Source organism: Nomia melanderi, chromosome 1, assembly GCF_051020985.1.
Source record: "Nomia melanderi isolate GNS246 chromosome 1, iyNomMela1, whole genome shotgun sequence".
NCBI lineage: Eukaryota > Metazoa > Arthropoda > Insecta > Hymenoptera > Halictidae > Nomia > Nomia melanderi.
Window position 1 is genome coordinate 3172645 of NC_134999.1, and position 23622 is coordinate 3196266.

At 32.5% G+C, this 23622-nt stretch overlaps 1 protein-coding gene across 1 annotated transcript in view; it reads left to right on the forward strand.

The window, feature by feature from the left end:
- Window positions 1-23622, forward strand: part of Cad87A (cadherin 87A) — a 345230-nt gene that overhangs the window by 170041 nt on the left and 151567 nt on the right. The window contains exon 3 of the mRNA XM_076371967.1: window positions 7390-7445. Within this exon, the coding sequence (XP_076228082.1) occupies window positions 7390-7445 (56 nt within the window). The remainder of the gene's footprint in view (window positions 1-7389; window positions 7446-23622) is intronic.

Consider the following 23622-nt stretch of genomic DNA (forward strand, 5'->3'; position numbering starts at 1 on the left):
TGATAGAAGCGTGACACAACCATATTTTTTATATTGCGAAACAAACATTGATATCGGTATGTTCGTGATAATAGAAGTAGTATATAGTGAGCAATGTGCAAAAATAGTATTGCTAAACAAGATTTTATTATTCTATAAAATTTATCACTTATTTGCTAAAATGTGCAATGCCCCAAATGTGAACTTCGGGGCGAATTGGGTTAATTAAATCATTTCGAATATTTGAGAGTCGCTGAAATTATATTATATTATTAAAATGACGAAATAATATTACGAATAAATATAACGAAAATTGATAAAATATGTCATAGATTGTTATAAAATTGAATATCCAGTTTCACTGGATATAGGATCGTGAAGAGTTAAGAGCAGTTGTTAACATCAAAAACAGGTTTAGTTTATCCGCATTTTGTTTTCATCGTTGGCTTGTCACGTCAAAATTGTAAATCCAGATCCTCTGACGAGTGGTTGCCAAATTTCAGCGAATTTCGAAGCTTCAATTGGATACTTTTATAATTAGGTAGGGTTCGAGAATTCTAGGTTATAAATACACCTGTACATTTAGACCTTAACTGATAGGCAAGTCTAATAATTTTTCTTATTGTATAAAATATGGTGTACATTTTTATGTGATTAATTTTACATTTGTATTAATGTTTCCCTGACGACTGTACAAATCGCACTTATAAATTCTATTATTTTAACTTAAAATATATATTTCATGAAAATAAAAATTCACAGTAATTAAAGTCGATTTTGATCGCTACAACAAAACGGAAGCGTACAATAAACGCCCGTAAATTGAATACTAAAAATGTTATTAATGGTACGAATATTCGAAACACATTTTATGTAAACTGCGAAAAATGTAGCCAATTTGTTGAAGCATTTATTTCAAAATAAAAACTTAGTTATCCAATATCGGAATATTTATTCGGGGGACATACAAAGTAAACAGAATATATTTATTTTTAAAGTAAAAACAACGCACGTGTTTAACAGAATACCAGATGGTATTGCCATAATTAAAACATAACATACTCAAAACCAAATTCATATAGTACATCAAAAATGTTAATATTTTATTATTTAAAAAAGTACAGTGTACTACTTACTGTAACTAACAGCATAATTTTATTATCTAATATTTCCCTGAACAAATAGTCAATGGGCGTATTACGCTGATTGTGAAATCCCCGATGAACTCGTTGAACTATTGATTCGGGTTGAAAGATGTCATTAAACCATTGTCGGAAGACAGGAAATGAGACACAGTATCTTTACCTACACGGTAATGAGGGACACTGTGCTACAATGTGTCGCAACGGTGCAGACATGAATTCATTCTAGAGTCTCCTTTGTTGAAGCGCATCAATGCAGCAACAATGACGAGTGGTTAGTAATGAACGCGTGCCTATTTACCGCTGGTGACAATCGCGGCTGCATTAGGGGTCGTTTCTATAGCTGTCATGACCGCTATAGTCGCGTACACGACTTGATCGCAAACGTTATCTGCCGATAACACGCGTTTACTGTTGTTTTCGTTTGATCGAGAATTGATCATTCGAGCTATTTATTTTCAAATTGATTGAAATCCGTTTTTCAAGACAATCTAATTAACCTGTTAACTGTGGAATTTAGTTTGAAAAACGAGAACAAAACGGAGAAGAATTACGCGTTTATCCGAAAAAAATAAAGAATTCATCGTTGAAAGAATTAATGTCGCAGTTTATTGGTTAAATGCAAAATAGAAATCATAAATCATAATAGAATGTATTTTATTTGATTAACGCAGGTACAGCTTCGATCTAACAAATGTGCAAAATGCATAAAATAGTATATTCTTGAAGTCACTTTTATTTTTATTATTATTATTATTGCAGTTTCTTCATAGTCAAAAGACTTTTTATTATTTCTTGCTACCAAATCCAGTCATAATGAAATTTATATTAACCAGTTAATTGCGTTTGGCGAGCATAAACATCATTTTAAAGTTTGAAAAGATACTAACTCTTCCAACGATGAATTCTTTATTTTTTCAGATAAACGTGTAATTCTTTTACGTTTTCCTTTGGTTTTTCATTAAAATATATCCTAGATATATTGGTCCTGCGTTTGACGAGTACTCACTTCATTTTTTGATTTTATTACCCGCAAAACGAGAGATTTTTCAATAAATTCCACAGTTAACAGGTTAAATATAAAAAGTGGAGGGTCAATGACGCGGTTTAATAATAAAATCTTTAAAAAGTTCGAAAAGCGGAGTTAATCGATTTGGCCAGTGAGCTTAATCAAATATTGTAAGGGATTGTTATTGGAAGAAATGCTGGTAGTGAATGGGTTAATAGACTTGACAAATGAACGGTGCAATTACTAGATGTCTTTGTCGTAATACGGAAATTCCACCTTCTCCTCTGGCCGTATAGAAAACATTTTTCCACGAAAACGTTTGGCTCTGAGACTCGAATGGATGGGGGGGGGGGACGCGTTCCGCAATTTACCACTGTTCATTTATCGATTTCATTAGATATGAAGTGCAGGCATGTATGTTATACACGTAGGGAGACATTCTGCGGTCCGTGCTGTATGTATGCACCAATACCATAGGAATGCAGCGACCTCGGCACGCGTTTTGACAGTAAACGCTGTCCAATGCGTCGATACTGGTGCGCCGCGGTTTCCATTTCGCAGCGGCTATCGCATGCCCGAATCAAAGCGACCGCAGACCATCCATCATCGAGATAAAGTTCTGTAAATCATTAAAGGAAAAGAAAGAATATTAACCTGATAGCATTAGGAATAACTGTAATCTGCAATATTCGATCGGAAAAATCCAGCATGTCTGATAATTGAGTAAGTACTGGTCAAATGTGACAAGCGTTCTTTTTATCTTCGATGTACACTTTCGTAATGAAGTTGTCAATAGACAAGTAAAGGAAATGTAAAGTATCGCGCAACTTTAGGAATACAAAGAAATTTCAATTAATTCTTTTTTGTTTTTATGTCGAATGGTTGGCCAGGTTTTCTTCGTTAAAATGTAGTAGATATAAAAAGAGCTTGGTTTTAAACAGTTTTTAAGTATTTATTTCTTATGCATAAATGTATAGGTTCGATATTATTATATATAGTTTAATTATTGCTTACTTTTCATTAAACAATGTTCAATATATATTTTATATTAGGTCATCATTTAATTTTTAATGTAATTTTTGAAATTACAAAGTAAAATAAGGAAGAACATTAATTATAGCGTGATCTAATATTTAATAATTTAATCATTTCTGTCTAATATTCAATTGTCTAAGAATCTAATAATTTCTATGTAATTATCTAATTATCTAAGTATTTAAGTATCTAAGTACATAATCATTTTAAACACAATCATCCGTGCAACGCGCTCAATATTTTACATAGATTACATAAACAAAATACAATCGCTTTACTTTTATCAGAAGAATATCTCATAATTCGTTCTAAATTTTTTGTTCCCCATTTCATGTAGATTTGCATTCTTTCGAAATACACCATCAATTCTCAAACATCCTGCCCAATAATGTGGGAGTAGATATATTAATGAACGATGAACGTGCAATAGATGAACGGTAAAACTGTGCGTATGTTTTGAATAAATGTTCAAGGTATTGAGATAATCTAAACTAAATTGATTTTCTGTAATATTGATTTTTATGTGTTAATGATGTCATGTTAAATGAATCTATTGTAGAATATTCTAAACATACGTGAAATTAATGCATGCCGACCAAAGACTATTCTAGAAAGTGTGCGAGTGAGATGAATGTATCTAAATCTATATACTGTGCGCGCGATTTGATTTAGATTCATTGTTTTACTGCAAGCCGCGTAATACAAATATTGTTTATACAGGCAAAATATTCTTTTTCTCCTACAATAATGAACTTCCCATCGGCGTGTCGTTGTAAACTTAATCTAAAGTAAACTTCGTACTACAAAAACAGGAAAATGAAATATGTAAATGAAATATGGACGTTGCGGATTTATTTTCAGCGGAAGCTAGCATCGCCGCGCCGCTGCGGTAACGAAATGGAACTGGTGATAATAGTTCCCGCAACATGAAAATCTGTGTGATTGCGCGTGCGATGTGTTTCGCCGGAGATGCTTCTGAATTAGCTGGCATTGAGCATAATGGTTACATTCGAATCATCGCAGCCAAGAAGCATATTTATGTTCGAGTACATTTATCCCGGCACTATCTTTAACAGATGCATCCAAACTTGTTCGTAGCAGCTGCGTGTCTACGTATGTATGCGTCTACGTGTGTGTACATAGGTACCTGTATTTCAGCAAATTTTCACGAAAGTGCTGGTGTAATTAGAATGATAATAACTGACGTTAATGCACGTTGTACGTGCAGCTTAAATGGTTGAATAAGCCTGGAAACATGAATCACTATCTCCGCTGTTGAGGTTAGACGGTTTCCTTAGAAGACTTCTATATTGTGAATTAACATAGGTTTGTGTAGTGAGTATACATTTCGTATGTAGTTAACGATTAAATAACGCTTGGAGTTGAGATTATTTTGATTAACTTTAGTTCGTGAATACTTGAGCTGTTTCACTTTATTGGATATACGCAAATATATTTGAAGCAGAATTTATTAATGCATCTTTTATTATTTACCTTATATGGCCATTTTAAACTAATGATCAATGATATAGGTAATATTTAATGTTAATTATTATAAATAAAAGAAGTAACGAAAATTGAAAGAAAATATGTTTATATTTAAACGAAGTTATTTATTTAATTAAAATTTGAGTAAAATAATTTTAACTTCAACTGCGTAGTATAAATAATTGTGAAACAAATGTCTTACGAATATTTTAAGTGATTTAATTAAATGACTTTCATAGTATATATTATTAATTTTCTTGTGAATACTGTAAATAACATGAAACTTAACTATAAACAACCGTAACAATTTTTATGAAGTAAAAAGGTTAAAAAAATTCTTATAAACTGTTTTATTAGCAAAGTAATACGATAAAAAACATTTCTAGTTCTATCAATATTTTCTATAGATTAGAATTCTTATTTGTCATTAATACATTACTTTTCAGGAACGTAAATCCATTAATATTGCAATCTGTTACTTGCAATCTCTACTGCGCTGTTAAATACGTTTGATTAATGAGCTTATTATATACATAGTTTACTTCGTTTACGAGGAATCTTTCAAGATATGATTTACGAGTGATTCAGTTTATAATAGATATAACAAAAATAATAATAATAGATATTTATATTATTAATAATAGACATTAAGTATTATTTATATTATTAATAACATTGTAGGTATATTATTAATGACTGTATAGTAACAATTAGTTTGCTTAAAGGATTCCTCATTAACTTTCTCGTGAATCATATCATATTATCACGCATTGATACCACAACTTCCAGTTAAATCTTGCACAAGACATTCAATTAATTTCGACGAATAAGCTATGTACTTACAGTTCACATTATGCACAGATTTTTGTTAGTACAAAGTAATCACAAGGTGCATAACACTGATCACAAGGCTAATTAATTAATTATTATAACATTATCACGGTTAGATAACATAGATACTGTACTGCATGGTGGTCACCAGTAGGTCTAATGGAATCGGGTAGGCTTTAATGGACGCTAATGGAATATAAAGAGATACTTGACTTTATTGTATTTTAATTTACTTTCTTTGACAAACTATAAATATTAAGTTACCTCACACCAAAGTTGAACAGTATTTAATGCATTTAATAATCACACTATTATGTATTCGGTTATTAAACGTACCTATCTGGAAATTATCAAATTATATTAATCGTAATTTGTAATGCAACTAACGTATAGTTGCAATTAATAATTGAAGTCGGTACTCAATCGTCAAAGAAATTAGCGATTAAATTAATCAATAGTAAATTGGATTAACAATTAATTCTGAAGTTATCACATATTGTCATTGTTTCTGTTTTGTACTGCAAATATTGATGAAATATTATGAAAAATTTTTATTACATTCCGATTTAAAAATCGAGAACGAATGATTCACTATTGATATTTTGTTATCGAAGATTGCTGATTAATGTTCACAATTAAAAAATGAAGCTTGAAAAATTAACGTACTGCCGACGAGTATTTTTCTTTGAATCGCAGACATTTAAATTAAAAACATCAAATTAAAAATTATAATTGAGACAAATAATAAAGGCAGCACTATTGTCTCTAACTCGTGAGAGATATTATAGGAGTATTATCAACAATCTAATCAGTGACACCATCCGTAGTGTGCTAAGATAGTTAATGACCTGCGAATAGCGGTTTCTTATCCTAAGCGATGCGAAAGTTATCTCTAATTGCTACATCAGGTTGTAAGGAAAATCGAGAACGACGCCGAGGATAAAATCGTTTGTGGAATTGCCCTCACAATTCTGGTGTTTCGTATACGTGACGCTACAAGCACCAACTACATCCCGGTTGTCATGCGTTACATATCACACGTCATGGCAAATATGCATGTTGTGCAATCGACCTCTTCTATGTTAGCGACAATGTTAATTAATTCTTCCTGCCAGAGTTTCATTTGTGTATATATATTTAAGGTAAATATTTCAATAACTAACCGGTTGAGGTTATATAAATATAAATGTTGGTAATAATATAAATATATAATGACAACATATACGTATAGTATAAATATCCATAGTAAATACATTAAAATACATTAATACATTAAAATAAAATATTTAATATAAATATTCATATTAAATACATAAAAATGTTTTATATTAATATTTCTATACAATTATATTTTATGTATAGACTTAACTCATTAGTTATTGGTATGTACATTTACCTAAATTGAGAACATGCCAAAATTTTTGATCAGATTATGTAATACCTAAGTACTTCTTGATTTTATGTTCTTCGGAGTTCGCAGCGAGGATTTTTTATTAATTACTACACTGCGGATTTTTGTACAGATAAATTGTCTTTATTTATTATTGCGCAATATAAATTCTGGTATGGTGTACACTATTTAACACAAAATTTTAATAAACTCTAGCATCAGGATTATCAAGACGAATACATATTAATGAATTTATATATTAACATTAATGCATGAATTGCTGAATAGAATATCAAATAATTTTAGTGAAGTACTTATCTATTAAACCCAATAATTGTTTAATAATTAATGAGATCAAGTAAATGTCACAAAAAATTGTTTGCAGATTGTAAATACTGTTTTGAACAAATTATTCAATTAAAATTCGATTGATCATTGTGCGGTCACTTGGCCACACTGATTCTCCATCATCAGCAAGACATAATCAATAAAGAGCATGTTTCTTCTGATTTCAGGTTCTCTAAGAAGCTTATACCGTTGCTGGTAATTTGTCTTTCGGCTAGATGCATCGGTGAGTTACTTTTTGAAGTCCTATATGATCTCAGTTATTTAAATCTAATATATATTATCGAGTTTCACCGTTAGAATTCGGCGAAGAAATTATTATATCATGATTGTCGTGATTTTTTCAAATATGTATAATAATTTTCTAAGAAGTATAAGAGAAACAAAAAAAATATATAATAGGACTGTAATATAAATAATAGAAAGAATATACCATAAAAGTATAATATAAATATAGTATGATATAATCGTTCTTAATATTTTTAATGATACTCTGTAATCGTAATTGAAATTTATTTTGTTCGCAATTATCAAAAAATCTCATTATAAATAGTACACGATTGTATTGGAAATGGTCATAGAAAATTTTAGTTACATGGAAAACACTGTCCCAACAAAAATGAACATAAGGTTTTGCGAACAATTTTAAACCAAGTAGCCAGGTATTAAGTCTTCTATTTCTTTCCACCGTGAAATTTTTGCGGTCTTTGCGGTCTTTATTCTTGACAGCTTGAAAGCTGAAAAACGTTAAACTAGAAGAAAATCAATTTTTCTGACTCTATATAAATCAGAAAATCATTCTACTTTCTTACAGTTTCATTCACAATGAAAATAGCTATTCGTTCATCACAGCTATTTCACCTTTAACAATTTAATGAAAGAGAAGGAAATTTCATACTCATTATAAGTCTGTATTTGTTCTGCAAATTAAATATTAATATTAGAAAATTGGAATCCCATTTCGATACGAAATAATTGGATAGCGTTCAAGTTGATTAAATTCCTTCTATAATCTTTCCCTTTTATGAATATATCACGAAATCACACCAGATCTCCATTCTCCGTACAATGTACTGTCGATATGTATTTTGATAATTTATTAGTTAATACACGAGTATTATCCTTGTACAATCTGAATTGTTGCAGAGGATCTATGAAATTATTCAATAAAGCAAATCTATATAGATATTTCAAACTCGAGTTCATTAAACATTAATATAGTTAAGTACTGATCTAAAGAAAATTTGGTTTTTAAATTTCTTAATTCTTTTTCAGTTTTATCTTTATAGCATACATTATTATATATTTAAAATTTTGTAAATACTTTTTTATATATTCAAAACTTTAAAAACACCTTTTTATTTATTGAAGGGTTATGCACTTAAAAAAATGTTTAAATTAACAAATTAGGTTCAGTTTGCATCAGTGAATTGCGCTAAAGTTAAGTAAACTAATATTGTAAAATATTTCTTTTTTGGAATTTTCCTATGATGATACATGGAAGTATAAAAAAGAATAAACAAGATAACTCCGTTTGATTGTATTTTTAGCTGCATTCCCACAAAGTGTTCTTAGGTCGGGTATTCATGTTGTACACGTTCCCGTTATAAAACAATACCAACGATTTTTTCGCACACCTCGCTGTTTGATTCAGCGTGTTTTTCCCGTTGCCTCATCCAAATTGGTGTTCCTTTGAGGCGGTCAGTGAAAACCGTTCAGTATCGAAGTAAATGCGGCATTCTCCGGTTCTATTCGTGCCGCATCTAACCTCGAGGAAAAAAAAGCAGACGGAACGGTAATCCGGTCGACCGGCCGACACGGCTGCGTTTTCGAAACTCAAGTTGTTTGCTCTGCGCTTGTATACCAGTGATCACTCAAAGGGTAACGTTTGCACACTCACAAATATGGATCAATCACGTTCTAACGACGCATTCAAGGGCACCGCACGTACCGGCGTAATTGACGTGGGGTGGAACGCGGGATACGCTGTTCACGGATGCATCGAGCTTTTATCTCTTATTCCATGTTTTCAGGTTTTCCTATCATTCTCGATCGATCTATGAATAATTGAGGGTATCAATGTCTAAAGACAGTTTGGTGTTTTTTTAACATGGCAGTAAATAGATATTTTATTTACGAGTTAAGCTGAAATATTTATAATTGCGCGGTCGTTATATTTTTTATTCTATAATTTAACATGCTTTCTCAATTTTTTATAGGTTTCTGACTAAATGAAAGTAGGAGTTTCTGAAGAAAGTTTGATGTTTTATAAAATACCAGTAAATAGATATTTTACTTACAAGTTACGCTGCAATATTTATTATTACGCTGCCCGATTATTTTTTGTTTTGAAGTTTAACATACACTTCCAATTTTATGTTGGTTTTTGAATAAATGAGAGCTAAAACGTGTATAGAAAGTTTGGTGTCTTTTAAAATTGCAGCAGATATATATTTACTTGCAATATAAGCTGCAATATTTACAATTATGAGGCCTTTTTATTTTTTATTCTAAAATTTAACACACTTTTACAACTTTTGATTGGTTTTCGAATAGATGAGGGTATATGTGGCTAAAGAAAATTCGATGCGTTTTATAATTATAACAGATATTTACTTATAAGAATGTAAATGATATTAGTATTGATTGCAATATTTATAACTGCACGATTTTTTTTGTTTTTTCTTCTACGATTTCTGGTGGAACTTTTAATAAATGAGAGTAAATATCCGAAGAAGGTTTCATGCTTTTTAGAGATGTAGCAGATATTTACTCACATAAGAACGCAAATGATGTTAGTATTGGCTGTAATGTTTATAGTTGCACGATCTTTCTATTTGATTATACAACGATTTAAGATATTGACTGCATTTCCGATTTTTTAGTAAATAAAAATATTCATGTGAAAAGAAGATTTAAACTTTTCAAACCTGTGATATAGATAGTTTCTTAATTGCTCTTCTTTATTCCACGATTTTTGTCAATTCCTGAATAAATCAGAGAATTTCAAATAAGAAAATGTTCGAAGAGAATTCAAAGGTATTCAGAGTTGCAGTAAGATAAACCTTCAATAAAATCTTTGTCTTATAAACTGATACCTAACAAATTTCCTACACCTCCATTTATTTTAACCCTTTCCACTAACGACTGAACTTTCAACCACTCAATTCAACACACCAAAACTACTAAGTCTGACATTTAATATTAATCTCCATACAACTCACCAACATATAAACCAACGAAATAAAATACCTCTATTCCTCAATTAATCCGCCCCTCTCAATAAATTACTTCCAGAAATTTCATTCGTATCTCATCAAAAAGCATAGAATATTTCTACCGAAAGACTTTCTACTTTAAAGCCTTAATTTTCTGTCTCATCAAAATTATTTTAACGAATAAACCCACAACACCTTCAGCCACCATATCGCACAGGAAAAATATGACAATCACCCTCAACCAAAGAGTCAAAGCTTACCAGACCGTGAGTCAGTGCTCGCAAGAATGAACGCTACAATTAAGCGATTTTCGTAACTCTATTACTATCCGAATACCTATTTCAAGTTATTCCACCAGTGTCCAACTCTGCTACCGAGAAAGTAAATCAGATTCGTAGAAACTGAAAGAAAAGTGGGGTAGGTGGGGAGGAAAGGCGTTTCCTTTTTCCCGGTAAAGGAAATAGGAAGCTTCAACCGAACCGTCTTGCCCATTCCGTTCGCTTTTTTTCCCCTTAGAAAGCCGCGTCTCTCGAAAGAAGCCTTGAAACGGTTTTTCCACCGGAAGGAAAAATGTTGCCCTCCGCTTCCTTTCTTTCCTTTTTCTTTTTCTCCCCCCCCCCCCCCTGCCATACTACTCACCGCCACCTATATCCGACAGCGTCACCCTCGCGCCCCTTAATTCCGTTACTTTCATTGCACGCGTTGCTGTTTGCCTTTAGTTTCCCCTTCGCGATTCCGTGAATCCCGCTCGCGCCTGCCTTCCTTGCTTGAGCAGCTTGTTTGTCTTGCATCGGGGGTCCTTCGGACAGGGTGTTTGCCAGTGAACGTCGTCGGTCATCCGCGAGGTTATTTACTAGGCGAAATCAACGTTAATAGCACTTTTAACACTTTACGGACGAAGATTCTTTGAAATATACAAAACCTTCGACAAGTGAAGCTAATTTATACAGGGTGTACTACGAAACGTGATCAGCTTAGATTATTCTGCTGCTAGCGTGGTTCAAGGACAGGTTTAAAATGATTGTAGCAAATTTGTTGTCAATCATTTCTTCCAGAGTTATGAGGGTCACCTTCAATACACGCAGATCACGGAATATTACTAACTGTTTAGTATAATTTAATATTTTATTTTAATAAATCAGTACAGTTTATAAGCCAAATATAACTTAAATTTTCGGAACGTGTTAATATCAAACTTTGCGAACGCATGAATATGTAAAATATTGAAATAAAATAGCTTTGTTCCTAAATTGATGCGCGATTTCTCGTCATGTCAGTTTCAGGAAATGTCGTCTGTAGTTCATTAGAAAATGTGGAGTGTTTCTAGTGATAAACTTCTAGAGTGCGAAGGATTAATGCTGCGACGAAATAGTTATTATTAAATTACGTTTTGGATCTCCAACACTACGATTACCGCGAAAAATATTAACAAATATGGTGGCCCTAATTTTTTGATCGGGGCGGTATATGATGTACATATTAATCACTAATTTCAGGTCTACGACTTAATAAATTTGCAAGATAGTTTTATTCGCCATGGAAATCAATAATTAACAATATATAATTAAACATATATAAACGTGTCTCGACGTAAATCTGTTGAACGTAGTGGTCGTTAAGGGACGACTAATTAAATGAAGGGCGAAGGAGATAACTGTTTTCATAAAACTGCGATATCATACGTATTTATAAACAAATTATTATAGTTAAAATTACTGTTCATTAACATCATGGTGCGAGCGAGTTCACTGGGACGAAACGTTTAAATTTTAGCGTAGAAAGTGATATAAAAATGTTCTTTACCAAAGAATTTTTTATTCTTCAGCTAAGTCCTTAAACCTTTTAACCCTTGTCCTATGGATTCTTTCACAACTGTGCTTGGTAAGACTATTTTATCATTAACGATTTAGTGGAAACACGAAAGAATTTAATACTTGTTTTGTGTCTACGTTTATTCTACAGGTTAAAGATTGATAATAGGAAAGTGATTTAATTTATATTAAAAACAAAGAAGTAACATTTAGGTTTGTCAAATTAAGTGTAAAGTTTTTTTCACAAACCTGGCTCAATATTATAGAAGAAGGGGTTAAGTAACAATGCTTAAAATTTAGTATGTTGAATACTTTACATTAACCTGTTAACTGTGGAACTTATAATTTTATAAAGAAGTATATATACTCGTCAAACGCGGGAAGAATGAACCTATAATATATTCCAACGAAGGATTAAAGTAAGACGAAGAAGAATTACGTGTGTACTTGAAAGAATAACTAATTTATCATGAAAAAAGTGAGTATCATTTCGAGTTTTAAGTTGACGCGTATACTCGTAAAACGCAGTTAACTGGCTACAATATGTTTCAAATTCGTAGGTATTGCAAAAGAAAGTATAAAAGATCCTATCGTTATTCATAAACGCTGTCTCTCGCGTACTACCACTTCTAGGACCCAACCACTTCAGCTACGTTGGAAACACAGCCGCTTTCTAGTGGAAGCAAGCGAATAAAGTAGAACATCGATCAACCGAACGATGGATTATCGGAACATCGATTAAAGGAAAATTCGATTATCGGAACGTCGATTGCCGGTACATTTAAATACATACCTATCTGAAGAGCGTGGTCTAACAAATGAGGTAGAAGAATATGTATCTGTTTTATTATTTTGTCTGATATATGGTTTTCAAGTTGTTACCAAACTCCAGGATATTACATATTCCCAGTGTCTGAAGATCTTCGAGTAATTATAATATGAAATGAATATTTCATGAAATTGAATACTATTTCTTTTTTCAATTTGTTAACATAACTCGTGAAAGATACAGCATTTCATTTCATTTCGGTTTCCTTAAATTCTATGAAAATTTAGCACTTAACGTTTCGCTACGAATAATTTTTATTCTATTCCTAGACACTTTACAGGTTGATTGCAGTGCAAACAACTTAAAATGGTAGAATGTGTAGAATCTACACTTTAGACAGTAAGTACATACAGGAAGTCTTTCCGGCGAAATAATAAGCTAATCCAGAATCGCCGAGCAGCCAGCTAAAAAGATAGAAAAATAAGGATACAGCCTTTATTACAGAATATGAGAAAACGTTAAATTTCATGAAATTTAATAATAATATTCATCAAATATTTGTTAACAGACCTGAATCAACGTTCCTTCGTAAAGCTTTCTGCTCGCTTTTAAAACATTTTCTATGAACGTATAAAGTACAAGCAAATGATATCCATGAATGTTGTTTATTGAAGTCCTAAAATTTTGTAGTCGGCTTTACAAAAGAAACATTCGTTTCAATCGTAATATTCCTTTGTTATAAATTACAATATATTTTCCACATCGTCGTCGAAATTATTAATAAAATTTAATTAAATGTATTTAGACAATATTTATTATAAATTACATTTCCTTTGAAAACGTTACGAACACGTACAAGAAATGATGTACTTTTGCAATTGAATGACCAATCCACTGAAAACACGTATTAAATCCCTTTTAATATCCGTTCATTGCGCATTGAAGAAGGCAAAAAAAAATTCATTGTATTCGTTTTTTCTCTCGCCTATTTGTCTGCTCCGATGCACATTGAATACTAATAAAAGCAATATCTTGTTCATATATGACCATTCTGTTTTCCCCGTGTTTTCGGCTGACCGATTCTACCTTTGTTATAATTTCTGTAATGTCTTCAAAGCGATAAACGCATTTCTGAAAAACGAATGACTCCTTTAAACACTTCACAACTCCCTTGAAATTTATTCGATATTTTCCACAGTCTAATTATTTCCATGTTCAGAGCGGTTATTTTCAGGCAAAAGAAGATTCTTTACCACTAAAACTACCAAGCAGCTCAATTGAGTTATTAAAATTTCTTTATAGAAACCCCAAGGGTGCATCTATTGAAACTGTAATTGATTTACAATTCAATTCACGTATTGCTGAATAAATTTCTTTAATTATTTCTCAGTAACACGTCTGTTATCCTTTTAATAATTGTCAAAACAAGAACTCAGAAATGGATCCATTTCGACCCGTCTGATAGTTTTAGAATTGAAGAACAAAGCTATTTAGTTATAATATTTCCTGTATCACTAATGTCATTATATTTTATGTTTTCCTGCTGAATGTCTAACTTTAACATTTATATGCGATGAAAGAAACGCCAACTCAGGGTCGTATCTAGAGTACAAAGGCTTGATAATATATATGCTATAATAGTTTCAAAAAATATTAACGAACCTTTTCCTAACTCACCCTCCGCATGTCACCACTGCGGCGCCTTTGTAGCAAAGGGTTAACTCAAGAATCCTCCGACGCGTTGGAACACGTCTGGACCACGCAGCGCGAATATATCCGCGCCGAAATCGATACGGTACGCATCAGCCGTATGTATATCAGTCTGTCGAGCTCTTCGAATTTCCATCGGTCACCCCGTTTGCATACTGTCATTTCGTTCCTGAATGTGGCTTCTGCCCGGGAGATTCATTCAGGATCCTGTTAAATACAGCTTCGCCGAGGCAGAGCAACGAGTTTCCGATAATGCCGGATGCAGTCGGCCGTACTCCTGGATAATACGTCGCTCGCTCAATAATACGCCGTATTCGCGTCTGTTCGATCACATTTGATCGCTTCAAATGTCCCAGCCCCACCCCCCGTCCACCCCCGCCATCCCCGTCGGTGCAACCCTTCTTTTCTTCGACTCTCTTTCATCGACTTCGTTGCCGTACGGCCGCGTCCTACGTCATCGTATCCATTTCCTCTTCCTACTCGTTTCTCCCAGCCATTATTTCCACCCCCGTGACCCTTCATCCCTCTCGTTAAACCTTCCCGGTTCCCTTTTGTTCGATCCACGCGACGGATCAACCCTTTAATAATTCCTAACTGTGATCCAGACGAATAATTTGTTCTCTCTTTCTTCCCTTTCTCTTTCGTCTATTCTTTCTTTCTTTTTTTCTCGCGTCTGCGAGTGGTTGACGATTATTTCGCGCCTTTCGTGTTTGCGGTTTGATATTACAGGAGGATCTTGAGAATCTTTCGTTCGTGAATTTTGGGGAGCTTTTTTTGTGAATATGGGATTACTTTTCGGCGTTGATTAACTCATTTGCATCATTTGCGCATATATACACTCAATTTTCTTGGCCACTATCACCGGGGCGTATATATATGTTCTACTTTGTTGGTTATTATCACAAGAGAGTTGAGTGCGACGTTATATTTTCCGTTAGCTAGAAAATAAAAATGGAGGGCCTTAACGGAAATGAAAATAGTAATTCTGACTAGGAGTAGTTCTTTTTACGTGTTGTAGTATTTCTATTTAAATAACATTTTAAAACATTGATGACAAGAACCTTCTTTTTCATACTCCCATATGATGAAAATGGGTTAATGTTTGATTTGTGTATTGTATGTATTGATGGTATAGCTCGGTTTATTTTTGTAGAAAATTGAGCACGTTTCATGTAGGTGGTCAGTATTGGAATTGGGATACGTGTGTAATTGCATTGATCAAGGTGAATGTTATTTTTTGAAGTAATGTTTAATTGTGTTATTACGTATAATTAGTGTTGATATTTCTAACCAATAGAGAATATAAGCAATAGAAAATTAATAATATCGATTTAATGATATTTTCAAAAACTATTTATCAAAAGCAAAAAACGCCATATGTTATGTCGAACGTACCCAAAATATAATCTTCTACCATTGTTGTTGAGTACTTGCAAAACAATAATTATACTTAAACTGTATACATAAAACAGTTTTTAAATAGAAAAGAAAATATCCAATTTTGCACAAGTGTTTTCTAGAAAGACTCTTTCATTTTTTTTACCTTACGATGTTAATTATTTGTCTGTTTACACTGAAGGTTACTGTTGATTTCTAAATCCACTGAACCCACTGAATTAATTTTCGTACAACGAATGTCTGTTTTACCCAGAATTTATAATTTTCGTATAGGTAATCCAGGTTCAGAAATATTGCCCATACATTTCCGCTAAACAGTTTGTAAATATCTGTACGCGTAACATTTATTGATCCCAAATGTTTGTTAACACTGGAACTACATATCCGTCAAAATGGCTGCTTTTTGGTTTCTCATTTCAGAATTGTCGATACCTTGACAGTGAACGATTTTATAAATGAATCATTCCACTTATACTATAGTAAGTGCGCAATGAAACTGAAAAAAATCTAGTGCTCCTATTTTTATAAGGATTTTATATTAATCATATTAACACAAAACGTACCATTAAAGTTTGATTACAAATTTTGCGTTGTTTTTTTTGTTCATTTAACTTCATAGCAATTTTTATCTTTCCCGGTTAATCAGTTTTCCAATTTTTGACTTTCCTTTTGTTTCTATTTCCAGTAAACAAAATTTATCATCCAGCTTTTTTAGCTTTCTTTTGTAGCCAGCCATTCAACTGGTTGCAATAGCAATAAGTATACACATAGTGCCAGCACGGTTAGTGTTAACACTACAATTACCGAGCACTGACATTGACTTTTTGAAGTTTCCCTATAGAAACAAGAGAGCATGTACTGAAACTTCAATGAATTTACAATTCAGTTTGCGTACTGCTAAATCAATTTCTTTAATAACTTCCCAGCGAAGCGTTTGCTATGTTTTTAATAATCGCAAGAAGGTAAAATCAAGAATGGGTCATTTTGACCCGTTCGGTAGTTCTAGTGTTAAATCCTCGATAGTTCTAGTGTTAAAATACCCCATAATATCAAGAGAAAAATATCAGTTCGCATTCATAGTAGAATAAAATTCGTTAATAAACGATTACGGTGAACACGTCGAAACGTTGTTTAGCGCCGAGTAGGTCGAGGGAGTCTTCGCGCTGGAGAACTTGTAGAGTTGCGTATGGGCGAAGAGAGAAAAAAAGGATCGTAAAGTATTAAGAAATATTTCGCACAAGTTGTTCGGTCGAGCCGTAGATATCCTCGATAAAAGGGTAAGAAGAGTATTAGGGGAATTGAACAAGTTCCTCCTCCGAGTTAGATGATATACGCCGAGTCAAAGTTGGAAATGAGTCTCGACGGAACTTAAACATACATTGGAAACTTGTTTGACGCTTCTCGGAGAAAGAGACAAGTGTGTTTTATAACTTGTCTCTTGATTATAACCGTGCGACATCTCCTCATTTTTATGGAAGCAGCTTCGCCGTAAAAAGCGTGAGATCTTCTTCCGCCTGGTCATATCTCCTCACCAAACAATCTAGGACGCCTTGCATGACAACTGTCTCGCTTCTAACGAAGAAGTCGTCACGAGAGAATTTTGCGACCATTACTCTGATTTATGGGCTACTGTCTTTAATTTAATTAATTCGAGTAATGAGAAGTTTAATTACCGAGCAAATTGGCCAGTGCTTAATTAGTAATTTGGGACATTTGGGTGAATAAGGGGTGAGATGAAATCACATTAACGTGGTTTTTTAAATGTAACTGATTACAGGGGAAACTGTTGGTAATGAGAAATAGATATAGTAATTGTTACTTGTTATTGTATTTTTCTTATTATTATAGAGCCGTGATGAGAATGTGTTGTTTCATTTTTATTGCCACATTTCACAAATTCAATATTAAGTTAATATTTAATACTAAAAATGTATTGATATTAACATATTTACAATTGAAAACATTTGTGACGTGGTTTAATGTTAAAGTTATATAAAACAAACTTTTTCGTCAGAAAGAAATGGTTGTGTACAAAAGCAACGTATCTCGAAATTACTGTTTTGCCTGAAATGTCAATTAATATTGAGATAATAACATAATTGTTATCATTAGAAATATATTTCATAGAAGTGAAACTGTTAAAACGTGAATTATTTCATTCACAAGGGTTTTTAAATGTTTACTGAAATTGTAAATTTAATCACGAATTATTAAACAATTCGACTTTCTTTTCTTCGAAAGTTATATCTTTAGATCAGTTTCTTAAACAGGTTTTATTGCACCTAACACTCTCATTCAGCTAACCATTTCGTTCGAATTTATTCAGTGCAGAACATATCTTTTCTTATATAGCTTCCATTTCTTTAACTGGCTGTAAACACACCGTTTGTCTACCAGGAAGCTTGCTCAGTCTTTACAATCTTCCATTTCTTTTTATTTAGGTGCTGTACGTGCAACGTAAATAGTGTCCTATTTATTTCGATCCTGATAAGAGAATAAGGAATCTTATTCTAAAAACTATGGATCCTTAGCCATGTTTATTACTATTTTAACGAAGTCAAATATTCACTTGTCACATGTATTACCTCTGTTTCTTTCAATAATAATCTTTATAATTACAATACTTAAGTAAATGTATTGCATTTTGTAATTTCATTTGAAATAGAAGAAGATTTGTAACCCAGAAATTTAGAGAGTGATTTTATCCTTTAAATTTCAGGTGTCGGGTAAAAAGATATACATATTATTAAATCGGGTACGATCTCCGCTTTATCTATGCATTGAAAATATTATTCAGAAGAGTATGCTTCCAACTTTTTAGAATTTAATCCTTCTCACATTAAAAATATCTTTGAAAAAATCAGCACGTGATTAAATAAATAAAGTTTAACCGAATATAATATCAACAAAATGAAAACATTATTTATTTTTCTTCCACAAATGAAGTAATATTAAAAAAAAATTAACACATAGTTACATAGAAAAAGTGTAACCCAATGTGACAAAGAAAACAGTGAAAGCATTAATAGATCGAAAAAATCCAAAGATTGCAGTAAGGTTAATAGACACTCAATCATAAAGATCATCCTATACTGAGTCCATCACTATTTTCCATCGTCGTGGCGAATTCTTTATTTTTTCAAGTAAATATATTATTCTTCTTTGTTTTGTTTCAGTTTTCCATTAAAATATACCCTAGGTGTATTCGTCCTGCGTTTGACGAGTACACACTTCATTCTTTATTCTTATTGTGCGCAAAACGAGAGATTTTCCAAACTAAACTCCGCAGTTAACAGGTTAACAAAAATACAGTAAACCCATATTTAATCTTTCAATCAAAAAAAAATACTGACACTTTTTTCTACAAGACATACCAACGAACCCGTATTCTTCATCGGAAAAGATGCGATTCCCCTTAATCGAGAAGTCCTCGCTGTATACGAGATCAACAGGCATCGCAGGGGGGCAAATATCTGCTACGCAAATCTCATCGGGACAATTCACGAGTCAAGCAGCGTGAACCTAGCCGAAAAGTGTGCGGCGCATAGAGCTTTTGTATAGGAGATGCGACAGTACTCGACGCTGGCCGTGGGGGGTTAGCCCGCAGCTTTGAAATTGACGCCGGGCACAAATTAACATGTCCAACGCATGTAATCAAAGAACATGTCAGCAGTTGTTACCGCGCTTCTGCCAGCCACATCCGCGGAAAATAAATTACTTGCGACCAGGGGCCAACATCAAAGCGGTCCTTCCGTGGGCCACGTTCATTTAATTTCGTCGAGCTGTGAACTGCCACCGCGAGAAGAAACGGAGACGAACGGTGGCTGGGAACGCCGAAGAACGGGGAGCCAAGGCGAAAATACAGGCGGATGAAACAAAAGGATTCGTAGCTACTACGACGGTGGTTGATGGTTGATAAGAAATAAAAATAAAGAGATATTCATATTTTAACCCCTTGCCTTATGGCTCCTTTCTCCACTCTGACCGATACGACTACTTTCTCATTAATAATTTATTGGAAAAGGAGACAAATTTTAGGCATATTTTATGTCTATGTTTGCTCTTAACACATTGCGCACCAGTTTCGCGGTAATGCGGGATTTTTAGTGTATGGTGTAATTGCTAGTCCTATATCAAAATTAATAGCGTTGTAGATACGTATAACACATTAGAACACACAATTAGACAATCGAATTCCTTATACTTTTTCGTAAGTTAGAAATTTCGGTTTGACAGGTGTTTAAAAATATGTCAATATAATCACCGGCGCTCACGGTTTTAGTAGCTGAAATTTAGCCGGCGTAGAATGTGTTAAGTGTAATAATTGATTACAGAAGAATAATATTTACTTTGAATTCGAACGAATCAAGTAATATTTATGTTTGTCAAATCATGTTGAAAATCTTCACCGCAAGTCTGACATATTGTTATAAGGCAAGGGATTAACGGATGTTTTCGATGTTGTAAACAATGTCTTGTTTTGGTGAAAGCAACTGACTTTCTCTGGAACTTTCTTCGGCACTTTCTTCTTCGGGAGCTATCGCGTCGCATGGAAACAATGGATTATCCGTCTTTTCACTTTTCATGCGTATCGTGGAAGAGGATTATCTTAGTGTGAGGTAATAGTGGCAATAAATAGGTGCCGGTAAATAATTGTTCATAAAGGGAGTAGTGATACGGTAATAAATAAGACAGTTACTGTGTAGTTTATTTTATTGTTTCTAGGAAAATCGTTGCTCGTCCATTTAAATTTTGGAGATTAGAGGTTTGATAAGATACATACACATGTAGTTACATCGATCATAATCGACTTAGTAAATAATGTTTACAAAATTCGATGCGCATCGAATTGACACGTTCCGTAAACCTAGTGTTAACATTATTTTTACCAAAAATATCGAAAGACACCTTTTAAAATATTAACTTAAAACTATTTTCCACGTTTAATTATTTTTCCACAATTGACTGTCCAGCCTGTCCTGTAATACTTGAAAAATTAATTTACAAGTATATATTTGATTACATTACATTAAATAATTTAATAGGTTTTATTACATAAACTGCTTCTTACTAAAAATAATGATAACACATTGCATACGGCCCTGTGGTCAATCACAAGAATTCTCATAGCTTTAACTAGTTAACTGCGTTCAACGAGTATACACATCATTATAAAACTCATAACAATATGAATTCTTTCAACGATGAATTATTTATTTTTTCAGATAAACATATAATTCTTCTTCGTTTTGCTTCAATGTTTTATTAAAATATTTTATAGGCGTATTTACTCTGCGTTTAACTAGTACGCAACTCATCAATTCGATTTTGTTGTGAGCACAGTGAGAGATTTCTTAAATTAAATTTCACAGTTAACAGGTTAAATTTATGTTAAAACCTTTTTTTGTGCCCATTCAACAGAAACATACCTGGCTACTGGTTAAAGTTAGTAATAAAACTTCTGTTCATTGAAATAGAAGTTGTTTATAACGTTATAAACGCCAGTATTTCGGGTTGCGTTCATTAGCTTCTTTTCTCATCATTTGGCGAGATCTGTCCTAGAAATTATGAATCCTTTCCTTTTATCGCCCTGTATAATCTTACGGTGGATGAAAGTGAGGCCCGCAGGCACGAGGCACGAACACGGTCATTCGCCTCTGACTAGGATTATGCGGGGTAACGGCCAAAAGGAGGTAATTATCCACCCTCAGTCCTTCATCTGCTATTTTATAGATCCAACCGGACATATACCTGCGAAATAACGATTTTTTGTATTTAAGACTGAAGCTACCGAGCAGTTAAATTCAATTTTCGAAATTTACCTATAGGAACTCAAAGAGTGCATCTATTGAGATTTTTATTGATTTGCAATTTAATTTGCGTATTGCTAAATCAATTTCTTTAATAATTGCTAAGTGAAATATCTGTTATCTTGTTAATAATTGCAAAAAGAAGAAATCAGGAATGGGTCATTTTGACCTGTCTGGTAGTTGTAATGTTAATTCCCTCAGGCCTGATTTTTGTATAAAATTTTATTCATTTAAATAACAACCAAAAACTGCCGTTTAATACTAGTGATAACATGTATTTTGTATAAAATGGTAATGTATTACTTTCCCAATGGAAATAGGCTCAGATCAATGGTGTATATGTATATGGTTCTCTGTTAAGCAGTGAAATAATGTATTTTGTATTATGCACTACATCTGAAGAGGTTAAAGTGGCGCGAATGTTTCAAATGATAAAATTATAGTTAAGATAAATATACAAATAATTAACTTATTAACCCATTTGTTACCATAGCATTTATTTCAATAACGGTCACAATATATGATAAAAACCTACGTAGATGTAATTTACTCTTCTTTATACAAAATATGAAATATTGATCGTTATAAATTAGTATCTTTCTTAAAGCTATAAAGACAGTATATTCATATTATATACGTAAATATAAATATAAATATAAATATAGATATAGATATAAATATAAATATAAATATAAATATAGAGATGGAAGATAAGATATATAAGTATATATATATATTAAAATATTTATATGGCCTTTACTGGTTAGTTATTACTACATTTATCTTATTCAAAACATTCAGGACTAAATCGTATTCAATAGGAAAAATTTTCCAATGTTCTGCCATCATTGCAAAAGCTTTATCAGAAAATTAGTTTCTATCACGAAAATTAATTTCCAAGTGAAATCAACAAACTGTCATCCATATTAATTGGTCTGATAGTTTTCGACTCTTCCTAACAAACATGAAAAATTCTATATAAATAAAAGTTCAAAAAGTTCTTCATTTTTGTCAATTAATATGGACAACACTATTTGTTAATTACACTTGTACATCAATCTTTGCGTTGGTCTGTCCGAACAAATCAAATTTCGTTAAGGTCTATAAAGTTTTTTATGGGACTTTTAGGTGTGCTAGTTTATCAATCAGCGCGTTAAACGAATAATGGTGAATGATCGACACAAAGTATCGCCCAAGATTTAAATTAGACTTATCAAACGTATCGTGGGATCCCCTGCAAATTTCTCACATACTGAAATTTCACATCATCAGTTCACATTATTCATATATTTTTGGCCACATCTCTCAAACTTTCCAAATTTTATTGGACTCCTTGGAGATATTATTTGCGATCAATATTATTTATTATCATATTATTATTAATAATTCATTAAAAAAGGATTCCATGTTTATCTACACTCGCATTTACTTTGCAGCATAACAATTGATAATAGAAGAATAATACTTAAATTTAACTTAAAAAATTCAATCTATCCCTCTAAAAAATGAAAATCAACCACTATGTAACGCGTCGCAACGCAATGAAACAAACACATTTTTTTCTTCGCAGTGGAAACAAAACATTTTATTTAACGCACTGGAGTACACACTGTTATCGATTTTGCGATTCTGTTTCATTTAAATTTCAATTATGTATCACATTATTATGAGAGGAGCTCCGAAAATA